The sequence below is a fragment of the Capsicum annuum genome, chromosome 3 (genome assembly GCF_002878395.1).
Source record: "Capsicum annuum cultivar UCD-10X-F1 chromosome 3, UCD10Xv1.1, whole genome shotgun sequence".
Classification (NCBI taxonomy): Eukaryota; Viridiplantae; Streptophyta; class Magnoliopsida; order Solanales; family Solanaceae; genus Capsicum; species Capsicum annuum.
Genome location: NC_061113.1, coordinates 76,933,150 through 76,955,429, shown reverse-complemented (window position 1 = coordinate 76,955,429; position 22,280 = coordinate 76,933,150). Strand labels below are relative to the sequence as shown.

General features: G+C 35.3%; 1 protein-coding gene across 2 annotated transcripts; it reads left to right on the top strand.

Moving 5' to 3' along the window:
- The first annotated feature begins 2,383 nt into the window (after positions 1-2,383).
- Positions 2,384-21,424, top strand: LOC107863617 (high mobility group B protein 10). 2 transcript variants are annotated; one of them, XM_016709624.2, is made up of 6 exons: positions 2,384-2,767; positions 4,655-4,733; positions 18,695-18,857; positions 18,958-19,035; positions 19,355-19,713; positions 21,110-21,424. In XM_016709624.2, the coding sequence occupies exons 1-6, from the start codon at positions 2,586-2,588 to the stop codon at positions 21,194-21,196; spliced, it is 948 nt and encodes a 315-aa protein (XP_016565110.1). In that variant the 5' UTR covers positions 2,384-2,585; the 3' UTR covers positions 21,197-21,424. The 2 variants fall into 2 exon arrangements, with proteins under 2 accessions (XP_016565110.1, XP_016565111.1); XM_016709625.2 differs by having other exon boundaries at positions 2,456-2,767; positions 4,648-4,733.
- The last annotated feature ends 856 nt before the right edge of the window (positions 21,425-22,280 follow it).

Sequence of the window (22,280 nt, the reverse complement as noted above, 5' to 3'; positions counted from 1 at the left end):
TTCATATAATAATGAACAAATAATAATAGTACTAATAATAGTAATAGTAGTACAATGTAGTAGTGGTAAAGTAAAAATAGTTAAATTATTATTATTATTATTATTATTATTAATAATAATAATAATAATAATAATAATAATAATAATAAAAAATTAATCTCAACTAAAATATATATTGATTTGAAATATGTATTATATTTGAAAAATGTAAGGATAAGGAAGAATAATAAATTAATCTTTTTTAACAAACATATGTGATATTTGAATTCGAATTCAAATGAAATTTGAATATGGATGAAATTCTATCACGTAGTCTCTCTTATATATACTCCTCTATCATTAGCTTTATTTATGAATTTATTTACTGTATTTTTTTTATCTTCATTTAAAAAAAATATTCTTGATTTGATAATTTTCTTTTTATATACAGAAAAGATATAACATTTTCATCTTATCTTTGTATGTGAATGTTCAAGGTCCACCAATTTAAATTAATATAAGTATCTCTTTTTTTTTTTTTTTTATGATTCAATATGAGGAATAATATTGTTATGATGGCTCTTTTTATCATCATAATCATATATCTCTACCATCATCTCTTTCTATTACTTTCATGTTTGTTAAAGTTAATTATAACGATTTCTTTTTATGAATTCAAGTATCAATTTTCTCGCAAAGGTTTCTTTAAAAATATTTTCATCATCATCTTTAGTGGTGTATGCTTATACATTTTATTTCATTTTGATGATGAATTAATCCCCTACGTCTCAAATTATTTTCAGTAGATAAACAAAAAGCATAATTTATTTGGAGGAATATAACATGCTTGAACTTAATCAAGTATTTTTTTTTTTTTTAAATAGGGTAATGAAAATGCTAATTAGTAGCTATTAGTTGATTTTGAGCTTAAAAAATAAATAATTTTATTTGTTGTGATTATTTGACATTACTAATAACATATATGCTAAAATACAACGATACTTGATATTTTATCAGTAAAATAAAAGATATTTTCTAATAGCATTTTTGTATATATAACACAATAATAAAGAGTGATAGATAAGGGGAAGAGTAGGAGATTATGGTGATTGGGGTGGATAGAGGGTGAGCTAGGTAGGTGGGGTAGGCGGGGTGGTGGTATAAGTAGGGGTTAGTGTTGCGGAGTAGGAAAAAAGATTTTTAAAAGGTAAAAAAAATAATTTTTTTGGGGCGTCAGGATAGATGAATGGAAAGATTTTTTCAAAAATAAAAAAAAATATTTTTTCTGGGGTTAGGTAGGGGTCGAGTGGGTATTAAGGGAGGGGTGAGTGCAATACAAATTTTTATTTTAAGAAAATAAATAATTTTTTTTGTTGGTGGAGGGTTGGTTGAGGATGGGAGGTGGGTTAGGTGAGAAAAATATTTTACAAAAAATATTATAAAGTAAAGAAAAAAACAGGAGAGGTGGGGTGGTGGCTGTGGGGTAAGACCAGGAGGTGGGTGTAGTATTTAGTGGAGTGGTGATTTTGAGAGTGATTTAATAGATCTTAACTAAATTAATTTAGAAAATATAATAAGAAATATAAATAAAACACTTAAAGATATTAATCATAAAATTGGACATTGTATAAATAATGAGCAATAGAACAATATCTAAAAATTTAAAATAACATAATAAATTTTAAGAACTTAATTTTTCAATTGAGACCGAATGAAATTTTAATTTTGGAATTAAAAGTTGCGTAATTGATACAAGTACGTACTTTTAGTGTTTAAAATGCAATTGAAAGATAGAACTTTTTAAAAAAAGTATAGTTAATTGTGAAGTTGAACAGATAGATAAAAATATTGAAATTTGAACTGAAAGATAAGGAATGTAATTATATGTCTTAGTTGATTAAAAATATAAAGGTAAAAGTCCCACACTAATATTAATAATTATTTAATATTTAATATTTTATTATTTTAAAATTTAATTAATGAAATATGGTTAAAGAAATACTATTATTTTTTTTCATATCAAAACATTTAAAATAATTATAATTGTGATTAATTATTAAGTATCATTTAAAATAATTATAATTCTGATTAATTATTAAGTATTAATTATAATTTCATTATTAACACATTTTTAATATTTCAAGATCAATTTAAAGTATGTTCATGTGATCAATAAAAATTAATTATTTTTATTATTTCAATATAAATTTGATAACACTTTTAATAAATATTTTTATTAAAATATTTTGCGCACAGCGTGCCTATCTTATCTAGTACTAGTTATCAAGCTAAAAAAGTTGGATGTAGGATAATTTTTTGTACAATTTTCAATACACAAGCGACAATTTGTATTTTGAAAATACGGGTAAATTGAAAGGGTGAGTGTATATGGGGGGGGGGGGGGGGGGTTTACATGCACCGTAACCGAGAAGCACGCCAGTTTTTTTATACGAATACATACGAAAAATAAAAGTGCATAGGGAAACTAATTAATCCCCCAATTATTTATTTTTCTTTTTCGGATGTAAGTATTTCTGATATTCTCATGGATGAGCTGCCTATCATTAGAATTCTAATTTACTCACATCACAAGAAGAAAAGAAAAGATGTCTAACAATGCAGCTGATGAAAATATTTCTGAGCAGTCGCCGCCGCAGTCCCAGGGCTACCCAAAAGTGCCTCTCTCTTACCCTAAACCCGAAGCTGAGTATCAAGAAATTGTTCAAAATTCTCAACTTTTCTGGAACAAACTCCAGCAATTCTCCGCATCATTGCCTACCAATTTCCAGTTAGTCTAATTTTCTCTCTCTTTCTTGCTTGCCCTTACTAATTTACAAGTTCAATTATTTAGCTTTTTCGTTCTTCATTGTGTTTCAGATTATGTGTCTTGCTTCTGGTTCTCTTTTCTCTCTTCATTTGTAATAAAGGAATGATAAGCCTAAAAGGGTGGGGCCGGCGGGGCTTAGTGTTTGAAGTGAATTGAGCACCGTGTCTCAGCGTCAAATTTCAAGACAATTATATAATGTAGGTTGATTTGACACGAAATTTAAGAAATATGTTTTTTTTTTAAAATATGTCATATACTCCTTTGGTTTACTTGTCCACTTTCTTATCGACGCAAAGATTAAGAAGCTGTAAATGATATGGATAATTTTACCATATTACCTTTTACAACAACAACAGACCCAGTGTATTCCCACAAAGTGACAAAGTGACGTCTGGAGAGGGTAAAATGTACGCAGTCGATACCACTACCTCCGAAGTAGAGAGGCTGTTTCCGATAGACCCCCGGCTCAGGATAGGGAGTAGTACACAACGTCGTAGTGAAACATGAAGTAGGATGGATAACATAAATAAGGAATAAGAAATAATAGAATAGATATCAGAAAAATACGAAATAAGAGAAATACGAGTAATTCGAAATGAGAAATAAGAGATAGGACACCCGCCTTGTAGTAACATACACTCACAGACCAAAAACATCCACCACACCCAAACTCTCCTGACTAGAGGCTCCTACTAATGGACATAGTCCCATGCTGACTAACCCGGCTTACCATATTACCTTTTGAATATAATAAATTTAATGCTTTGAAAAATGCCTTAGATAGTGAATCGTATTTAATGCTAAGGGTAAATGGGTAGAAATAGGTAAATTATCCATTGATTTTATAAACTGGACAAGTATTGTTGGACATCCCAAATAGATAAGTGAACAAGTAAAGATGGGCAGAGGGAGTAAATTGGAATAGAGGGCGTGGGTAATTTTTTTTTTCCATTTGTTCTGGTGGACAGATAGGACTGACTTACCACAATTGTTATTGGTGGTAGGTGGTAGGCTATGTTGCGCGAACTCTTCAAAAATGTCATTAGGTACGTGTCGGATCCTTCAAAAGTAGTGCCTTTTTGAAGGATCCGACATGGGTGCGGCCACATTTTTGTAGAGTCCGAGCAACTTAGGTGGTAGGTATCCTGTGGTATAAGTCAAAGGTGTTTACAAGCTGGCGTGGATAACAACAACAACAACAACGATGTACGCAGGCCATACCTCTACCTCTAAAAAAGTAGAAAGGCTGTTTCCGATAGACGTTAAAAAAAAAAGTAAACATAATAGAAGAATGAAAGAGTTTTGGAATAGTTTACTTGCATTTTACGTCCGTCAATAGCATCATAAGGTGGAATCTCTTTTGAGTTACTAAATAGTAGGGCTAAAAAAAGTTGGAACAAGAAAAAGAGTAGATAAATAGCAATGTCTAGAGAAAATTAGAAAGATGAAGTTAGAAAATGAGATCTTCTATGGAAGAGATGATCAACAACAACAACAACAACATACCCAGTGTATTCCCATCTAGTGGAGGAAGAGATGATCAAACTGGAGAAAATTGATTTCTCTTAATAAACAATGTCATAAGTATGCGTAATGATGATTATATCTGTTGTGATTTAATTATGTTTAAAGAATATTTTATATCATGTGTGTAACCTTGCTAAGAGTCTGTTGCTGGGGTTGGAATGAATTGACTATAATTTATCGAACTGCAGTCTCATGTTAAAGAGGTTGATTTGATTTGTCAAATTTGCTAACAGCTCAAAGAGTAAGCAAAAAGTCGAAGTATTTCTCAAAAACGTCACTGTGATCTTTCCTCCTTTCATTCTAACTTTCCCCAGTTCACAGGATCCCTCTTGTAGCAGGAACACCACTAGATCTACATCTTCTTTTTGTTGAGGTTACATCTCGAGGTGGAATAGAAAAGGTATGTACAAACAAACATTTTGCTTCAGTGACATACATATTATCTTTAACATTAAAATGTAATCTTGGAGAGATTATAACTACAGTAAAATGACTTAAAAAAGAAGAAAGAAACTACTGTAAAGTGACTTAAAAAAGAAGAAAGAAACTACAGTAAAATATAAGCATGTTGACGCATGGGAATACACTGGGTTTGTTGTTGTTGTTGTTGCTCTGAATCCACAACCTCATCTCTGTCAGATGCTAGTCCGAAGGTTCTGTGAAGCTTTTCCTGTTCTTTCTCTGGTTTCATTTGTTAAATACATGTTCCCGTTTGCATACAAAACTTATACTTGTGGGTAAGAAAACTAAGATAGATGATCTGAAACATTTATGCTCATGCTAAGTTAAGAGCATTTGTATTTTCCTGCTGTAAATTGACAGTCTTAATACTTGCCTCAGTAAACTTTCCCAATTTTTATCAAAAACATACATGTTTTCCTCTGCGAATATGCACAGACATGCAGCTGTTCTTATATGTGAGATATATACACATCCAAAAGGCTCCATTGGGCTTCGTGTAACTGCATAAGAAGTTTCCAGTTAAGAAGCCAGCAAAATTTTGATTAAATATGTCAAGTCTTAACGCGCAGGTGTGACCCATACAAACTGTTAGAACCACTCTGGTGATAAAGTGGGAGATTTTAAAGGAAAAATAGTGTGAACTTGAGTGATACCTTATAAATCGCAGATTTTTGTTGTTACTTTAGAGGAGTGAGCATAAAGGGGAGAAGAAAATGAGAAAACCAATACAGAGATGCAACCTTTGGTCATACAAATCATTAGTTATTGCTTTTTCTTCAAAATATGTTCATTCATCTTCAACTAATGATAGATTTAGTACAACTAGTATAAACAAGACATGATTTTTGACCAAGGACTCAAACATGAGGGCATTAACTATTCACATAAATAGGTTAACTCGTCCTAGGCTGTACAACTGGTCCCAATGAGTTTTCACTCAATGGTTTTGGAGCCTTGAAATTCATGCATTAGCCACCTATCCATCAAGGTCATGCTCATCACCACTTCAACAACCTCTTGGTGTTAGAGACCAACTTCGTAACACTCAATTCTATGGACACTGATGCATATTTGAGAAGACAGGATTCAGGGGATCCTTTACAAGAAAATGACTTCATTTTTCTCTTTGATGCCCAAATTAGAAAATACCATTTAGGGTCATCTGGTTTTTAGTTTAATGTACGGATTATAATATACGAAATTATTCAAGTTTCCTGAGAAGGAGGAATACTTGGTTACCTTTTGTAGTTCCGTGGCCAATAGTTAGACTTTTTGCTTCTTAGGAAGAGTGATAAAGGTCTTTGTAAAACTGAAAGATTATCCCAAGTGAGAGTCTTTTGACCCAACATAAGCTTTTGGTGGTGGATTTGGAAACCAAAAGAGAGAGGAGGAAGAGGGTTGTGGATGACCAACGAAGGATCAAATAATGTAGCTTGACTAGCGCCAGTGCCATGGAGATAGGAGACGTTGATGGATAATGGAGCTTGGGGGGAGTAGTGGGTATGTGGACAATGTGTGGGATAAGACTGTCAGTTGCTAGGAGACAAATAAAGAGGTGTTGGGTGTCTGGAGAGGCTGATCTGGGAGAGGCATAGAGGGGATTAGTGGTGGAATGGAGAAGTACAGGGGAAGATAGAGACAAAGAAGTGTGGTCTACGCGAAGTTGGTGAAGAGTAAGGACGAGGAGGAGAAATAAACAAATAGGAAAAAGTATAAGATGGTTAGGAATGAGGCAAAGTTAGTGGTTTCAGAGGGGATTAGTGGTGGAATGGAGAAGTACAGAGGAAGATAGAGACAAAGAAGTGTGGCCTATGTGAAGTTGGTGAAGAGTAAGGACGAGGAGGAGAAACGAACAAATAGGAAGAAGTATAAGATGGTTAGGAAGGAGGCAAAATTATTGGTTTCAGTGGAAAAACATTAGCTTTTGAGTGTTTGTGTGAGAATTATAGGACAAAGGGTTGTTGCATCGAAAGAGAGAATTGTTGACTAATCTGGCTAACATTGAACTTGGTAAAATGAAATGGTCGAATAATTGAAAAGTGAGATTATTCAGGAGCACACATTGAATCCTGAGATTGCGCATTGAATTTCTGGCAGTAGATCCATAATCAAAAAAATGTTTGTGATTGTTCTAGAAGAAATGAAACAAAAGATATGATAGAGCTAGGACAGTTATTGTATGAGGTCTGGAATAAGAAGTTATACAGGCTAGCCATGGCTAGGCCTTTGACCTAAGACTCTATGCTTTAGAAAATAAGAAACTCGACTTAGGCCCCCAAATTTGAGGGGGCTCATTTTTACACTAATAATAGAATTATTACAGAATTATTTTTTTTGAATATTAGTATTATCCATTTCAATTTATTTGTCTTTTTCTTTTTGGTTCGTTTCAAAAAGAATATTTTTTGTTAACTTTTTAATTTCAACTTTCTACCTGACATATTTAAAACGATAAAGTTAAAAAACATTTTGGTGTATTTTACATATCTTTAGTTTAACACTACAAAATTCAAAATTCTTTTTTACTTTCTTAAACTCCAAACCTCATGTCAAGTCAAAATAGACAAACAAATTGAAACAAAATGAATACTATTTCTAGAGAAAGTAAGAAAATTCAAATTAATATTTAAAAAAATGAAAGAAATTTGCATCTCAAAATACTTTTGTAAGAAATGTATTAGTAAAAACTTTACTTCTTAAAAAATTAGAAGAATAGACTTGAAATTAAAAAAATAGTAATTTTGAAAAGTTAAAGGCCTCTAATTCATTTTTGGCTTTAGGCCACTTAGGGGCGTAAGCTGCGTCTGCCTTGACCTTGACAAAGGGAAGTGCATCATAGATAAGGATGATAATATTGGTGGAGAAGGTACTTGTGGGAAATATTGGCGAAAAATATTATTGAATTATTGTATCTACATTATTACATTGAGACTCTATTTATAAATACTATGTTCCAATCCTTTTCCAAGTAAGACACTACATGACAATCCCTTTTCAAGTAGGATTTTATATACTATTTCTATTCCTCCTCATATTCTAACACTCCCCCTTAAGCTGGTGCATACAAGTCATATGCACCAAGCTTGTTACATATGTAATTAATATGATGACCCGTGAGAGACTTGATGAAGATATCTGCAAGTTGGTCACTTGACTTCACAAATTTTGTAACAATATCTCCTAGGAGTATCTTTTCTTTGACAAAGTGACAATCAATCTCAATGTGCTTAGTCCTCTTATGATGAACTTGGGTAATCAATGATGACTCTTTGCCCATCTCATGACAAAGTGATGTTTTATTTTCTGATCTCATCATTAGGGGTTCAGACTTAATCATAGGACTAAACCGAAAATCAGTGATGAACATTTACAAAAATTGTACTGAACCACCGAAAAGATAGAAAGGGGTCTGACAGATCTCACTAGAAAATTGTCAAAGGTCGTTAGATTAGGGTTCCGACGATCTAACTCCAAAACAAAGCTAATGGAAAGGCTTGCAGGACTGGGTGAACCTATCAAAAAAGAAATTGCTCTCTGGTTCCAAATCAGTGCTGAAGCCGTCATATTATTAGATTTGACACTTGAAAAGTGATCAAAATTTGAGAAAAATTATACGGGTAGGGTCTGAATGTTGGCAAGACCTTACTGAAAAAGAGAAATTATACTGATAGGGTCGGAATGATGGCACAACCCTACTGAAAAAAAATTATATGGATAGGGTTGGAATGATGGCACGACCTAAGTTACTCGGACTCGGGTGCGGGTATCTGAGACGGGTGCGGATCTAAGAGTCGGATTCGTCAAAATATAAATTTTAAGATTCGAGGGTGCGAATTCGGGTATGGATACGGGTGCGGGGATTCGGCTTAACAAAATCAAATATTATAAATATTGAGTTATAATGGTATTCTAAAAATAAATGGTTAACTCTAATTAGGAGTACTTTTTCTTTTTTCAATGTTAGGGCAACTTACGTTTGATTATATATTAATATACATTTTTTTTATATCATAAAGAATATAATATACAAAAGTCGGCTGCTGTCAATCCAATAAACCGACATGCTGCTGTCTTGTTTTTGTTAAATAATATATATTGTTAATATTAATATTAATAAAAATATATATATATATATATATTAACACAAACAAATAAACAAATATTAATGTTGTTGTTTTGTTTTTATTAAATAAATATTAAATATTAACAAATAAAAATATATATATAACAACACAAACAAATAAAAAGCCGACGGCGGTGACACATCGACAACAACATATGATTGACGATGATGACTGAGGTGGTACTACGACGACGGCGGTGGCACATCGACAACGCAGTCTCTGTTCCGGTGGTCGCTGGTCGGAATTTTTTCAGTAAGTCGCCACTCGCCGGTTAATTATTTGATTTTCACCCTCAAATTTCTTCTTTAATTTGGTCAACGTCTCCGAAATCATTTGACCAAATTGGAGACGGCGGAAGCACCCGCCTCAGTCTCATGTCGAGACGGGTTCGGCGGCAAAATGGCCGAGTCCGAGTAACATAGGGCACGACCCTACTGAAAAAGAGAAATTACATAGATAGGGTTGGAATGATGGCACGACCCTACGGAAAGACACGGTGTTATGCGATTCAGATATGAGAAAGTAGTCGGGAAAAATGCACAGTGCTACGCAAATTAGATATGAGAAAGTAGTCACCAAAAGATGCACGATGCAATGCGAATTACATATGAGAAAGTAGTCACCGGAAAGACGCACAGTGGCCCAAATTTTACGAACACGATCATTGGCCTGGCAGGCTGCATATATAGGTAATAGCCGCCCGCCGGCAGTAGAAGCTCTTTGATTCTCTACCAAGATCGTAGAAGCTCTGATACCATGTGGGAAATATAGGCGAAAAATATTATTGAATTGTTGTACCTACATTATTACATTGAGACCCTATTTATAAACACTACATTCCAATCCTTTTCCAAGCAGATACTACATTACAATCCCTTTTCAAGTAGGATTTTACATACTATTTCTATTCCTTCTCATATTCTAACAGTACTCATTAGTACTCATTAGAAGGAAATGACAGTCATACTTCTGTGAATTCTTGAATAAGGTGCAGGACAAAGTTATTGTGCTAGGGATCTTGAGCACTCAAAGAGGCGTTGTGATTATGGATATTGTAGGTGTATAAAGGTTGAGGAGGTTAAAAGTGCGAATTGTAGGATACATAGGGGTAGGTGATTGGGCTAGACAAGATTTTAGTGGATTATTGGAAGAGCACAGGTGGGGCAGCTATGGAGTGGCTGACTGAGTGGTTAATGTTATCAAGACGACAAAGATACCCAAAGTATGGAGATGGAGTTGTTGTACAAGAACAAGGGTGACATTCGTAATTGCAACAACTATAGGGATATCAAGCTGCTAAGTACACTATGAAGGTGTGTAGATGAGGATGAGAAGGGTTGTGATTATTTTTGAGAACCGTTTGGATCTATGCTAGGATACTCGACTACAGAAGTCATTCACTTTGTAAAAAGACTGATGAAGCAGTATAAGAAGGAGAAAGGACTTACACATGGTGTTCATTGACCTAGAAAAAACTTATGACAAAGTCCTTAGAGAGGTTTTAGAGAGGTTCTATAGAAGTGCTGGGAGGTTAGAGGTGTACCCGTAGCATACACTAGGTCGATTAAGGACATGTACGATGGATCCAAGGCTCGAGTACTGTCAGTTGCCTATGTTGATGGGATTGCACTAAGGTTCAAGCCTTAGTCTGTTTTCATCTGTCTTGGTGATGGATGTATTGATGCGGCATATTTAAGGTGAGGTGTCGTGGTGTATGTTATTTTGCAAATGACGTAGTTTTGATTGACGAGACTCATGACAAAGTGAACATTAAGTTTGAGGTTTGGAGATAGATCCCGGAGTCTAAAGGGTTTATGTTGAGCAAAACCAACACTGAATACTTGAAGTACAAGTTTAGTAATGTGACGCATAAGGCCGATGTGGAAGTTTGGCTTGATATGCAGGCATCCAAAAGAGAGGTACTTTCAAGTATCTTGGGTCTATTATCTAGGGAAATGGAGAGATTGATGATTATGTCACTAGTAGTATTAGTGCAGGGTGGATGAAATGAATGCTCGCATCTGAGGTCTTGTGTGATAAGAAGGTGTCACCTAAACTTAAAGGCAAATTCTACTGAGTGGTAGTTAGACTAGCTATGTCGTATAAGGCGGAGTGTTGGCCCATCAAGAACACTTACATTCAGAGGTGAAAGTGATACGAATGAGGATGTTGGTGATGAATGTGTGGATGTACTAGAAGAGATAAAATTAAAAACGAGGAGATTTGAGATAAGATGGAAGTGACTTCGATGGAAGATAAGATGTGAAAAACTGGGTTGATATGGTTTGAGCATGTGATGAGGAGATGCACGGATGTCTTGGTGCGGAGGTGTGAGAGGTTGGCTATGGATGAATTCATGTGAGAGAGGTAGACCAAAGAAGTATTGGTTAGAGGTGATTAGAAAAGGACATGGCGTAGTTGCAGCTTACCGAGGACATGACTTTAGACAAGAAGTTGTGGACATGAATGAGGGTAGAAGGCTAGTACGTAGGAGTTCGTTTATACTAGTAGAGAGGAGTGCATTGTCTTGTTGCCCTTATTAGTAGTCATAGGATTACTATTGTAGTTTCTTGTTCTTTGATTTATGTTGTTATTATCTATTTTTTCTTGTAGTTTGATTGTAGTATTATTTTGTGCTAGTATTGGTTTGCTACCATCTGTTGTCTTGTCTCTAGTACTTCCATTTACGCCTTTTTCTAGACTCTTTTTGTCTTGAGTCAGGGGTTTATCGGAAACAACCTCTCTACCTCTTTACCTCACCTCTGAGGTAGAGATAAGGCTTGCATGTACTCTACCTTCCCTAGGTCCCATGTGGGACTACATTAGGTATGATGTTTATTACGCGGTAAATAATCATGTAAAGGATTGTTATGCGGTGATATAATCAGGTATTGATTGTCATGCGGTTAGAGGTAGATAGATAATCAGGCATGGTGTCATGGGTTTCCACAGTATAAATATGAGGTCAGGACAAAAATTACTGGGTTTTGAGAACCCACATTCCAAACTATGGATCCTCCCCTGTATGCGGTGAATACTACTATGAAAATTGTAATAACGAATAATAATATGAGGGTTGTTATGTGTTGATCACTTACTTTCTCAACGTTTTTATCTGTAGATACTCTTATCCACATATTGCTAATTCCTGTGTTTTTATTTCACATTCGTTCTATCAATTTGTGATGTAAATCAGCATCATTATCTTAGATAGTAACTATTTGTCTATTACTTTTTTTTTTTTTTTTGATGAAGTAAGGAGATACATTTAAAGGCATCAAGAAGATGCGAACATTACAAGGATAGGTCAGTTAAGCTCTCAAAATAAGGATTTGTAGTTTCTTTATAATCTATAGAGCTAACAAAATCCAAGAAGAGTTCTAAATTATTTATATGGGTCAAATTGGACCAGCTAAAGAGGCCAACTAGACATCTGCCTTGCAAAAGACTACTAGAAGTTGAAATTCCATCAAAACATCTTTGGTTCCTCTCTGTCTATAAACACCAAAATATAGCACCTGAGATCATCATCCAGATACTCTTGATGGCTTTGTCGACTTCCCGTGAACTCCAACTTTCAATAGTATCCCTAACTGAGAAGGACATGACCCAAGAAAGACCAAAAAAACAACAGAACATATTCCAAAGGTCTGAGGCAACTGGGCAGTGCAGTAGCAAGTGGTTGCCACTTTCAGTGAGCTTGTGGCAGAAGTCTGGAATTTCTTTTTGAAGAGATTATCCTGTGTGAGGCATGAGTTGTGCAGTGAAGTCCAACTGAAACTATTTATAACACAAATAGTCGGTTGGCACAGTGGGGTTACAAGTTATAGCCATAAAATACCATTAGCCTAAAAACACCCTTTTAACTGACCCCTAAATAATGCCCCGGGTCTTTTTTCCACTATACCCACCGACTTTAAAAATAAAAGATCATCCAAAGTCAGTGAAATCCTCCATGGAAATCTCGACCCCTTCACTTCTCATCACTGCTAATCCTTCTCTTTCTCCCATCATCACTCCTCCATCACGGAGAAGAATAGAGGAAGGGCACAGAAGAAGTAAAGACGAGAAGGAGAACAAAGGACGAGTAGAGAAGAAGTGATATGGCAGAGAAGAAGAGAGAGAACCGACTAAAAATGGTGAATGTTGAGGCCAGAATATATTATTTTGGGAAGTTTAAAAGATCGAGGTTTTTCTTTAATGGATTTGAATAGGTTTTAATATGCAAGGTAAAAGTTCCTAAAATTTACATGTACATGAAACACCTTTTTGTATCAAATAAAGTAAGTTGTTAAACTGAAGAGACAGAATATATATGGCTAAAAATAAAGATTCAGCGTAGTCCAAAATTTTGTCACAAATAACTTGGTTGACTGAACAAAATTAATTCATTTTTCTGACAAAATAGACTAACATTCATAAATAAATGAAGTAAACAGTACAATAACAATAAATGGATAGAAAAATGCAACAAACTAAGACGCACACTATGAAAAAAGCAACCTGAGAAAACAATGATAGAACAACATAATTATTACATTCTCAATCAAGGTCCTTGGAATTGTCCATCATCTTCAGCATTTGTGTCATCACCTTCCATTGGTGCAGGCTCTGTACTGCTTCCATCCCCAAATGCAGCTATAGTCTTAGTAAACCACTGGTCACTGAACAAATCTACATAACTTGCCGATGGGTTAACATTTTCGTTATTGGAGGGAGGATTTGGAGGTTGGTTGAGTTGTTTCTTTGTTTCATTCAGTTTAGCCGTTTTAGCATCAAACAACTTTAATAGACCTTCGATTTCTCTAGCATAAATTCATTAATGCTCTTTCCCTCTGGACGTTGGTTGAAGAGGAGTTCCATTTCCTTCTCTTCATTCATTTTCTCTAGTTTTCTAATTTGTTCGTCTTTCTTATTCACTTCTTTTAGAAGATATGTGTCGTATTTTTACTAACTTCTTTTTGCCTCTTTCAAACTCAGGAAAGCTTACATACCTCATAACTAGATCCTTACCTTGCTTGTAGATTTCCAAGCAATGGGTTGGATTTGCCCTGACCTAAAACTAATTATGGCCACTTCTACCTCACACAAAATAGAAAGTTCTTCCGCTTTCTTAAATAAACTTTTTGCTCTTCTATCTAGGATGGAGTTTTTCTCACTTTCACTATAATTCCTAATATTCGTAAGCCATTTTCTAGCCATATTTGTTACTCAAACATAAAAAAGCACTTTCTTTTGGAGTAGAATATATAAACTTGAAAAGGTGTGTGACTTTTATAGATGCCGAACAAGAATTGTCACTATAGTCAAACTAGGTAATTTCAACTTGGTGGGATAGTTTAGTCCAAATTTTGAAATAAATTTATTAGTGCAACATGATTTTAAGGATATTGTTTTACTTTTTTCTTAAAAAGCTTTGAAAATTGCTAAAAATCATGAAATTTGACCGGTCATATTCCATGATTATATTTGGATAGAAATAACAACATACCCCCGTGTAATCCGGCAAGTGGAGTTTACCACTGTTTTACTTTGTTTCTTAAAAAGTTGAAAATTGCTAAAATTCATGGAGTTTGATAGAGCATATTCTTTTTGATTATTTTTGGATAGGAACGACAACAATATACTCTGTATAATCCCATAAGGGGTCGTTTGGTTTGAGGTATAAGTAATCCAAGGGATAAGTAATCCCGAGATAAAATATAAAGATCAATTGAACGAGTGTTTGGTTGGAGGGATTAATCAATGGTGGGATAACTTATCCCACCATTTACACCATAGTGATGAGATAACTTATCCCATATACATAGCGGGATAAGTTATCCCGGGTAATCCCGGGATAACTAATCCCGGTATTAGTCATCTCGGGATAACAATTTCGCAACCAAACGACCCCTAAGTGGAGTCTGTGGAGGATAGTGTGTACCAAACCTTATCACTACCTTAGGAGATAAAGAGACTGTTTTCAATAGACCTGCGACTTAGTAGCCATTTGGCCATGAGTATTTTTACTTTTTTTTCGGAAAATTATTTCACTTTAGTGAAAAAAGTAAAAACCACAGTGTTTGGCCATGAAAATTCCAAATACAATTTGGAATTGTATTTTGGAAAAGTGAAAACAAGAAAAACTTGTTTTCCACTCCTACTTCTCTCACAAAATTTCTAAAACAACTTTAATTTATATTCGTGGCCAAACACAACTCCAACTCCAACTTCAATTCCAACTCTATTTCCAACTCCGGAAAATTATGTTTTCATGGCCAAACGGGGCATTAATAATCAACTTGTGACACAGGCACATTTTGTAGAAAACGTTTATGGAAAATATGTTTTACAAAAGATGTTAATATAATCTTAGAAAACATTTTTGGATCATATTTCAATGTTTTGATGGATAAAAAGGTTTATGATATGTTTTAGTCGTGCAAGGCGTAGGAAAAGTATGAGATGTATTAATGGATGACAATATCTTGTTTCAAAGGGTACCATAATGTACCGATTGAAGTATGTTATGAAATATGGGATGAGAATAATTAAAGAAAAATGATTCTTTTTTCATAAATAAGTGATGTATCATGACCCACAATCCAAGGTCATGGTGGTACCTATGCTATCCCACTGGTAGGTGCTTCCATCCGGTGGCGGACTCAGACTTTTCACTAAGTGAATTCAATATATAAGAGAAGCTGCTTAAACTGGCTGTTGTATAAAATAATTTTAAAAGTGCCTTACAAGGAATCGAACACGTGACCTAGGTGTTAGGAATCAAACCCACAACCGCTAGGCTGGGGCTTGCTCTTGTGCCTAATGGGTTCAGTAAGAAATATATACCTTTTACGTTTGTCAAAACTGCTTATATATATGTATATATACAATGTAATTTTTCGACGAAGTGGGTTCATATGAATCCACTTGAACCTATGTGGGTCCGCCCCTGCTTCCCTCCACCCAAATCAATATCAAACAATCATGCGAAAATAATAAGATAAGCATAAGATAAGCATACAGAAGGTCGCCAAGTGATCCTCCTTTGAGGAACTCGAATTAGCTATCACCAAATCAAAAGCTTTAGTGAAGTTCAGAAACGGAACTCCTCCTTTGAATCTATCCCCAAAATCAAAACGAGCATATACATCCACATATCCCTTAGAAGTTCTCTAGATGTGACTTTTGAAATCTCCTCCTATGAATAGTTTCTCGGTGTGCGGGATACCCCATACTACCTAGTCCAAATCCTCCGAAACCCCCTTTTTAACTTCGTCATCCCAGCCCACTTGAGGTGTGTTTGCACTAATTATGTTCGTGTTAAGTCCTCCAATGACTAGCTTAATCACCATCATCTTGTTGTGCGCCCTTTTAACCTCCTTCACTAGCTTTTTGAGCTCCCCATCTACTAAATTGCCTATTCCATTCCTTTCCTGGAGCCTCTTGAGTACCATAGTGTAAATCTATCGACTCTCTACCCTTAGTCCCCATCAATCTGATCTTGTGGGAACAAGCTATATTGATCTTCCACTTCTTGAGGATCTTCACTAACTCTTATAGATTTTCCTGTCAAAGTCCCTATGTTCCAAGTTCTAACTCCACCTTTGATCCCCGCCCTGGCCCTACCCAAAGAACCAAGACCTTACTCTACCATAAATCACCAAAGCCACAATAATCTATAAACTGCTATAATGAAGGTTTTACTATACTAACACTAGGATATCAAAGAGACTAAAAAAAGAAAATAGAATAAATTCAAAAGGCACAAAATCGAGAATAAAGAAAGGCCACTACTAATCTCTCACACCTACAAGCCTACAGTCTCTACCACGAAAAGGCTCCAGAAAAATCTTACTACCCTCAAGCTATGTTGCTCTGACTCGGCGGTTTTACTGCGAACCCGTCTCGACACGAGAATGACACGGGTGCAGTGCGGGTGCTGCTGTTGTCTCCAATTCGGTCAAACAATTTCGGATACGTTGACCAAATTCAAGAAGAAATTTAAGGGGAAGAAATTCCGATCGGCTACTTACCTGAAAAAATTCCAACCGACGACTTCACCGGCGACTGTAAAGTTGACAAACAGAGACGGCGTTGTCGATGTGCTTGGGAAGAAATAGACATATTCCAACCGACGACTGTAAAGTTGACAAACAGAGGCGGCGTTGTCGATGTGCTTGGGAAGAAATAGAGACATGTCGGTTGTCGATTTGCTTGGGAAGAAACAGAGACGTGTTGGTTGTCGATGTGCTTGGGAAGAAACTGATGATCGACGGAGATGGGAAGAAACCTTAGACGGCGACGTCGGAATTTTTATACCTCGGCATAGTAAAAAAAACCATGTCGGTTCATTGGGTCGGTTCAGTGCATTTTATTTGATTAGGTCGTTAATCAATATATATTTTGACAACAGTTACCTAGTATTGAAAAAGTACTAATTATACTATAGTTTTTTTTTTTTTTTTGGGTAAATATACGTAAGTTAAAGAAATTCCTAATACTAATACTACTAATTGAAAAGTAAAATCAGTGGCAAAAGTAACTAAAAATAGTTCAGTAACTAAAAAAATAAATCCTAATCCCTGTGAGTCAAGGAAAAATAAATTGGTTTAAAATTGGGAAAAGTCTTAAATTGCCTTCATCAATAACATTATAAATTGTTCAATAGAGGATTTTTAGAATATCTTTATTACTCTATATTTATAATATTTGATTTTTTAAGTTGAATCCTTGCACCCGTATCCATACTCGGATTCTCACTCCCGAATCTTAAAATTTAAATTTTGACGAATCCGACTCTCGGATACGCACCCGAGTCCAAGCAACGTAGCCTTCAAGTGAACGCTAGAAAGGAGACGTGACTAAATTTATTGGCAAGAACACAAGAAATACACTAAGGTTTATAGACCCAAATTCATGAAATACACTAATCTATGAACAGGCAGGTAGCAAAACTGAAAAACAGAGGCAGGAAAGTAGGGCAAGTCACACCAGTAATGACAGGATATAATCTGGATATGAAGTCCAATAAACACTACTATGTGCAATAAATCATTAGTGCCAACTGCGAGAAAAAACAGAAAGAAAGCAAAGAATGGACGAAAGACAGCAGGAAATGGGAATATGAGGTGATTGTTTTTCCGTTTGACTGGTGGAACCTTGCTGGAGTTGTTGTTCCTTGTTGTTGCCGCAAAAACTGATGCCACAATCCTAAGCGACGATGCCGGAACCAAGAACAAAAGAAGAGAACCCAAGCGATGCTGGTAGAAGTCGCCGTCAAGAGAAACCTGCAGTAGGCATTGTCGCAGAGAAATAGATGTGCCGGAACAGATTCGTCTGTGGAGGCCGGTGAAGAGAGAAATAGATGAAATGGAGAGTCAGTCATATTTTCCGTCTCAGAAGAGAGAGCGTCTAGATCTGGTGGTCGCCAGAGAAGTGACCAGATCGGCAGGTGCTGCACGCGGTGTCACATAAATTGTGGTTTCTTTGTTTGATTTGTCAACCGCCTGAACTCTTAAGAACGCTAACTTGACACTTTCTTAAGTCCAATGTGCCTGTAATGCAGTTCGCATACTGGTTTTGGTCTGTATTATCTTTGATTTATCCTTGTTCAAGCACTCATGAACCACATCAGCTGATTTTCTTAGACTTAATTCGGTGAAATTATTGCTGGATTCTCATTGTCGAACCTACTTTTTTTTCTTTATCAAAATAATTGTCTCACCTTTAATATGGTTGGTGTAATGTGATTTGTAATTCATTCGGGTTTTGTATTGTGAACTTGCTGTAGGTTATTAGAGAGCGAAAATGGGCGGAGGTGAAAGGAATATTCAGATTTCCATCTTCTGTGACCAGTGCTTCATTTGTCTTGCGGAAGTACTATCTATCCATGCTTTATCACTTTGAGCAGGTTTATTACTTTCGGAAAGAAGAACCCTCTGTTTCTGTGGCTGGTATCTTGAAACTTTTGCAATCAATTCCCTATATCTTTTGTTTTAATGTTTTTGTTGTAAAATAATAACTGGAAAAGTTGTTGCTTTATCTGTTTTGCAGATCCTACAAATAGAAATGTCAGCGACTCTGCAGCTGAACATGCTAATGGTGATTGTGCTGCTACAAATCAATGTTCAGGTGTGCTTCCAATCCTTTAAAGCCTTAAACTTTCTTTCTTGAGATCCTGACTCCTGTTTATGTTGTTTTCGCCCCATTACTTTGATATGAGATGGAGTACATCACCTTTTTTTTTTGTTCGAAAATTCGAAAGAGCTCCAACAAAAAAGTATTGAAACTTGATGTTGCTTGTAGGGAGATTGCTTTTCTCCTGCAACTTTGCTTTTATTTCGTTTTTTTTCCTCAAGCTCCTTTGTGTTTTTAATTACCTTTTAACAGTGGCCAGACATGTTTATCTTGTGTAATTGCTGTATAATTTTATGCTTCATGCAACTTGCAGTGAGTTATAATCTGGAGGATGGGAATTCACTGGTAGGAACAATTGATGCAAAGTTTGATTACGGTTATGTAATCACTGTGAACCTGGGCTCAGAGAATTTAAATGGTGTACTGTATCATGCGCCTGCATTACCACATCAATTCCAAAAGGTTGATACTTTGGTTAAGTCCTCCCAACGGATTAGGAAAAGACAGCTGGCTTTGAAGGACCCCTCTCGACCCAAGTCAAATCGAAGTGGTTATAATTTTTTCTTTGCTGAGCATTATGCAAGGCTGAAGCCTTCATATCAGGGGCAAGAGAGAGCTATCAGCAAAAGGATTGGACTTCTTTGGAGTCGACTCACAGGGGCCGAGAAACAGGTTGGAGTAAATGGCTTGACACATTAAATTTTAATTTTTTATGTTAATGCTTAATATTTCCAGCTGGAATGACTTTGGTACTCTAACCTTCCTTTTCTGAATAAAGATAATATTGAACCGAGGATTTAATTTTGTATGAGTAGATAGTTCACATGTTGCTACTGGCATTGCATAGTAACTTTGTAAATAAACTTAATTCTTTATTTGCTTGTTCTCTTGTGTGACTTCTAAGCAATATCATAGTTTGATTGTATTTTGACAGCATAGTTGCATGTGGTGTGTTTTAACCACCTTTGTTACTGAGTCATTCCGGTGCATTTTATGATTCCAAATGTCAAAAGTTGCCTCTTTTCAGTTAAAAGACATTAAAGTGGGGGGGGGGGGGGGGGGGGTTGTACTTCATTAGTCATGCCTTTGTTGTTCCTTTGGGTATCCTGATACCTGTCAATTCTCAGTTTAGTGACCAGACTGAGGGTGATATGATGTGTTGATGTATAATGTAGTTCCCACATACTTGAATTGATATTGCGAAAAATGGTATTTCTCTCTATTTCAATTGATATGGAAGTGCTCTCATTTCTATATTCTCTTTTTCAAACTACCTGAAAATGCTTAATTTTATGCTGAGGGTCTATCTGAAACAACCTCTCTATCACTATGAGGTAGGAGCAAGGTCTACGTACACTCTACCCTCCCAGACTCCACTTGTGAGATTATACTGGATATGTTATTGTTGTTGTTGTTGTGTCTTAATGTCCTTTTAGATTGTCTAGACAAAAATGTAACTTTCTATATTTAAGAACTCTTTTAATTCTAAAGTCTTACATGCCATGTTAAAGATCACAAGAATCTAAAGACATTTTGGTATATTATGCACATTTTTAATTTAAGATCAAAAGATTCAAAAGCCTCCCTTGGTTTCTTAAACTCAGTACTCGACATATAATATGAAATGAACGGAGTAGTATATTTTTGGATCTCTATTTGTAGTTATAGAAATGCTTCAGCAACCTCAAAAGTTGTGTATGGGTATTTCAAGGCAATGCAGCTATCGGTATTTGTTAAGTTTATCAACTACCAATAGCATGGCATCCTTGTAGGACATAAGAAGGCTTTCTATGAAATCGTTAGATATTTTACTCCAAGCTTAGTCAAGTGTTGTTAAAGGCTGAAGTAAGCCAGGGTAAGGCACAGTTCCAGACTTTATCTTAATAATGAAGTCCTTCCTTTCAACCTCCATCTTAGTAAAATTGTCATTCCTAAAGGTCATTGTTGTGACAGCTGACTTTTTGGAGTTGCGAAAATGTCCATGGTAAATATATTTGATGCCGTGGAGGAAAGCCGGGATCAATTCTCAGATTATACTCATATTTCCTCTGGGTTGGTTTTAATGCAGGTTTATCAGGAAAAAGGTGTGATAGATAAGGAAAGATACAGGGCTGAGATGCTGGAATACAAGACATCCAATCCACAACCACAGTAGGCTGATATTATGGGTCATTTTGTTTCACCTTTCTTTCTTGGTTGGGATCATCAATGTTTTCATAGGCAGGTTTTGACTTTTGATGAATTTGTGGAACTGTTGGGCTCTGGCTTTTTTTTTTTTTTTTTTGGGATTGGAAAGAGACTTTGGAACAGGTTTGGTAGCAAAGAAGTTTCATCTAATTTTCCTTTATGTCAATATAATGCGTTTATTTCTGTTTCTTTGGAACAATCAGCATACCATTTTTTTCATTTAGGTAATACATTTTTATATCTGGGTCATTGTGCATGGTAGTTCTAATTTACAAGTTCTGTCGAAAAAATAACCTCTCTATCACAAAGGCAGCAATAAGGTTTGTGTATACTCAGCCTTTCCAGAGCCCAGCGGGAATATATTTGCATGCATGGAAGAACATCGGTAGAGTTGCTTCCAACCTTTATAAAATACAGTAGTGTCACTACTCATTTTTTACTAATTTATGTGAAGGGATTCGGAGTACGAGAGTCTACTTAGTTTTGACCGTAAATTTAGGTATAAAATTCATTTATTTTAAAGTAAAATTTACGTGTAAGAAAGTTATATGAAAGGTGTTATAAAGCCATTTTTATACCTTGTAATTATGTCAGGATCAAGTTATGGAATTGTGTGGGCGCCTACTTTATTCTAACTAGATTGGAAAATGCTTACCACTTAATGAAGTATATGTGGAAATTCAAAGACAATTTTTAATGAGTAAGCAATTTAATCTTAAGTATCAATATTGCTATAATACTAAGAGTTTTACAATTAAATATTTAGCTAGACAAAACAAATTCTCAAGACCTGGTCTAGATATGTACAAGAGCTTCTATATAGAACAAGAACAAGAAAAAAGCAGCAACTTATGACAAAAAGTGAGGTGTAGAAGTTGATGATGAGTACTCGCCGCTCCAACTAAGAGACTTCAAATCAATCTGAAATAGACCTACATCCAAATAGATGTAGCTAGATTAGTATTAGTATACCACGTACTGATAAACATCATCGATCGATTAGATTTAGATCATGCAACATCATATAGAATTTATAAGAATAATCACAAACA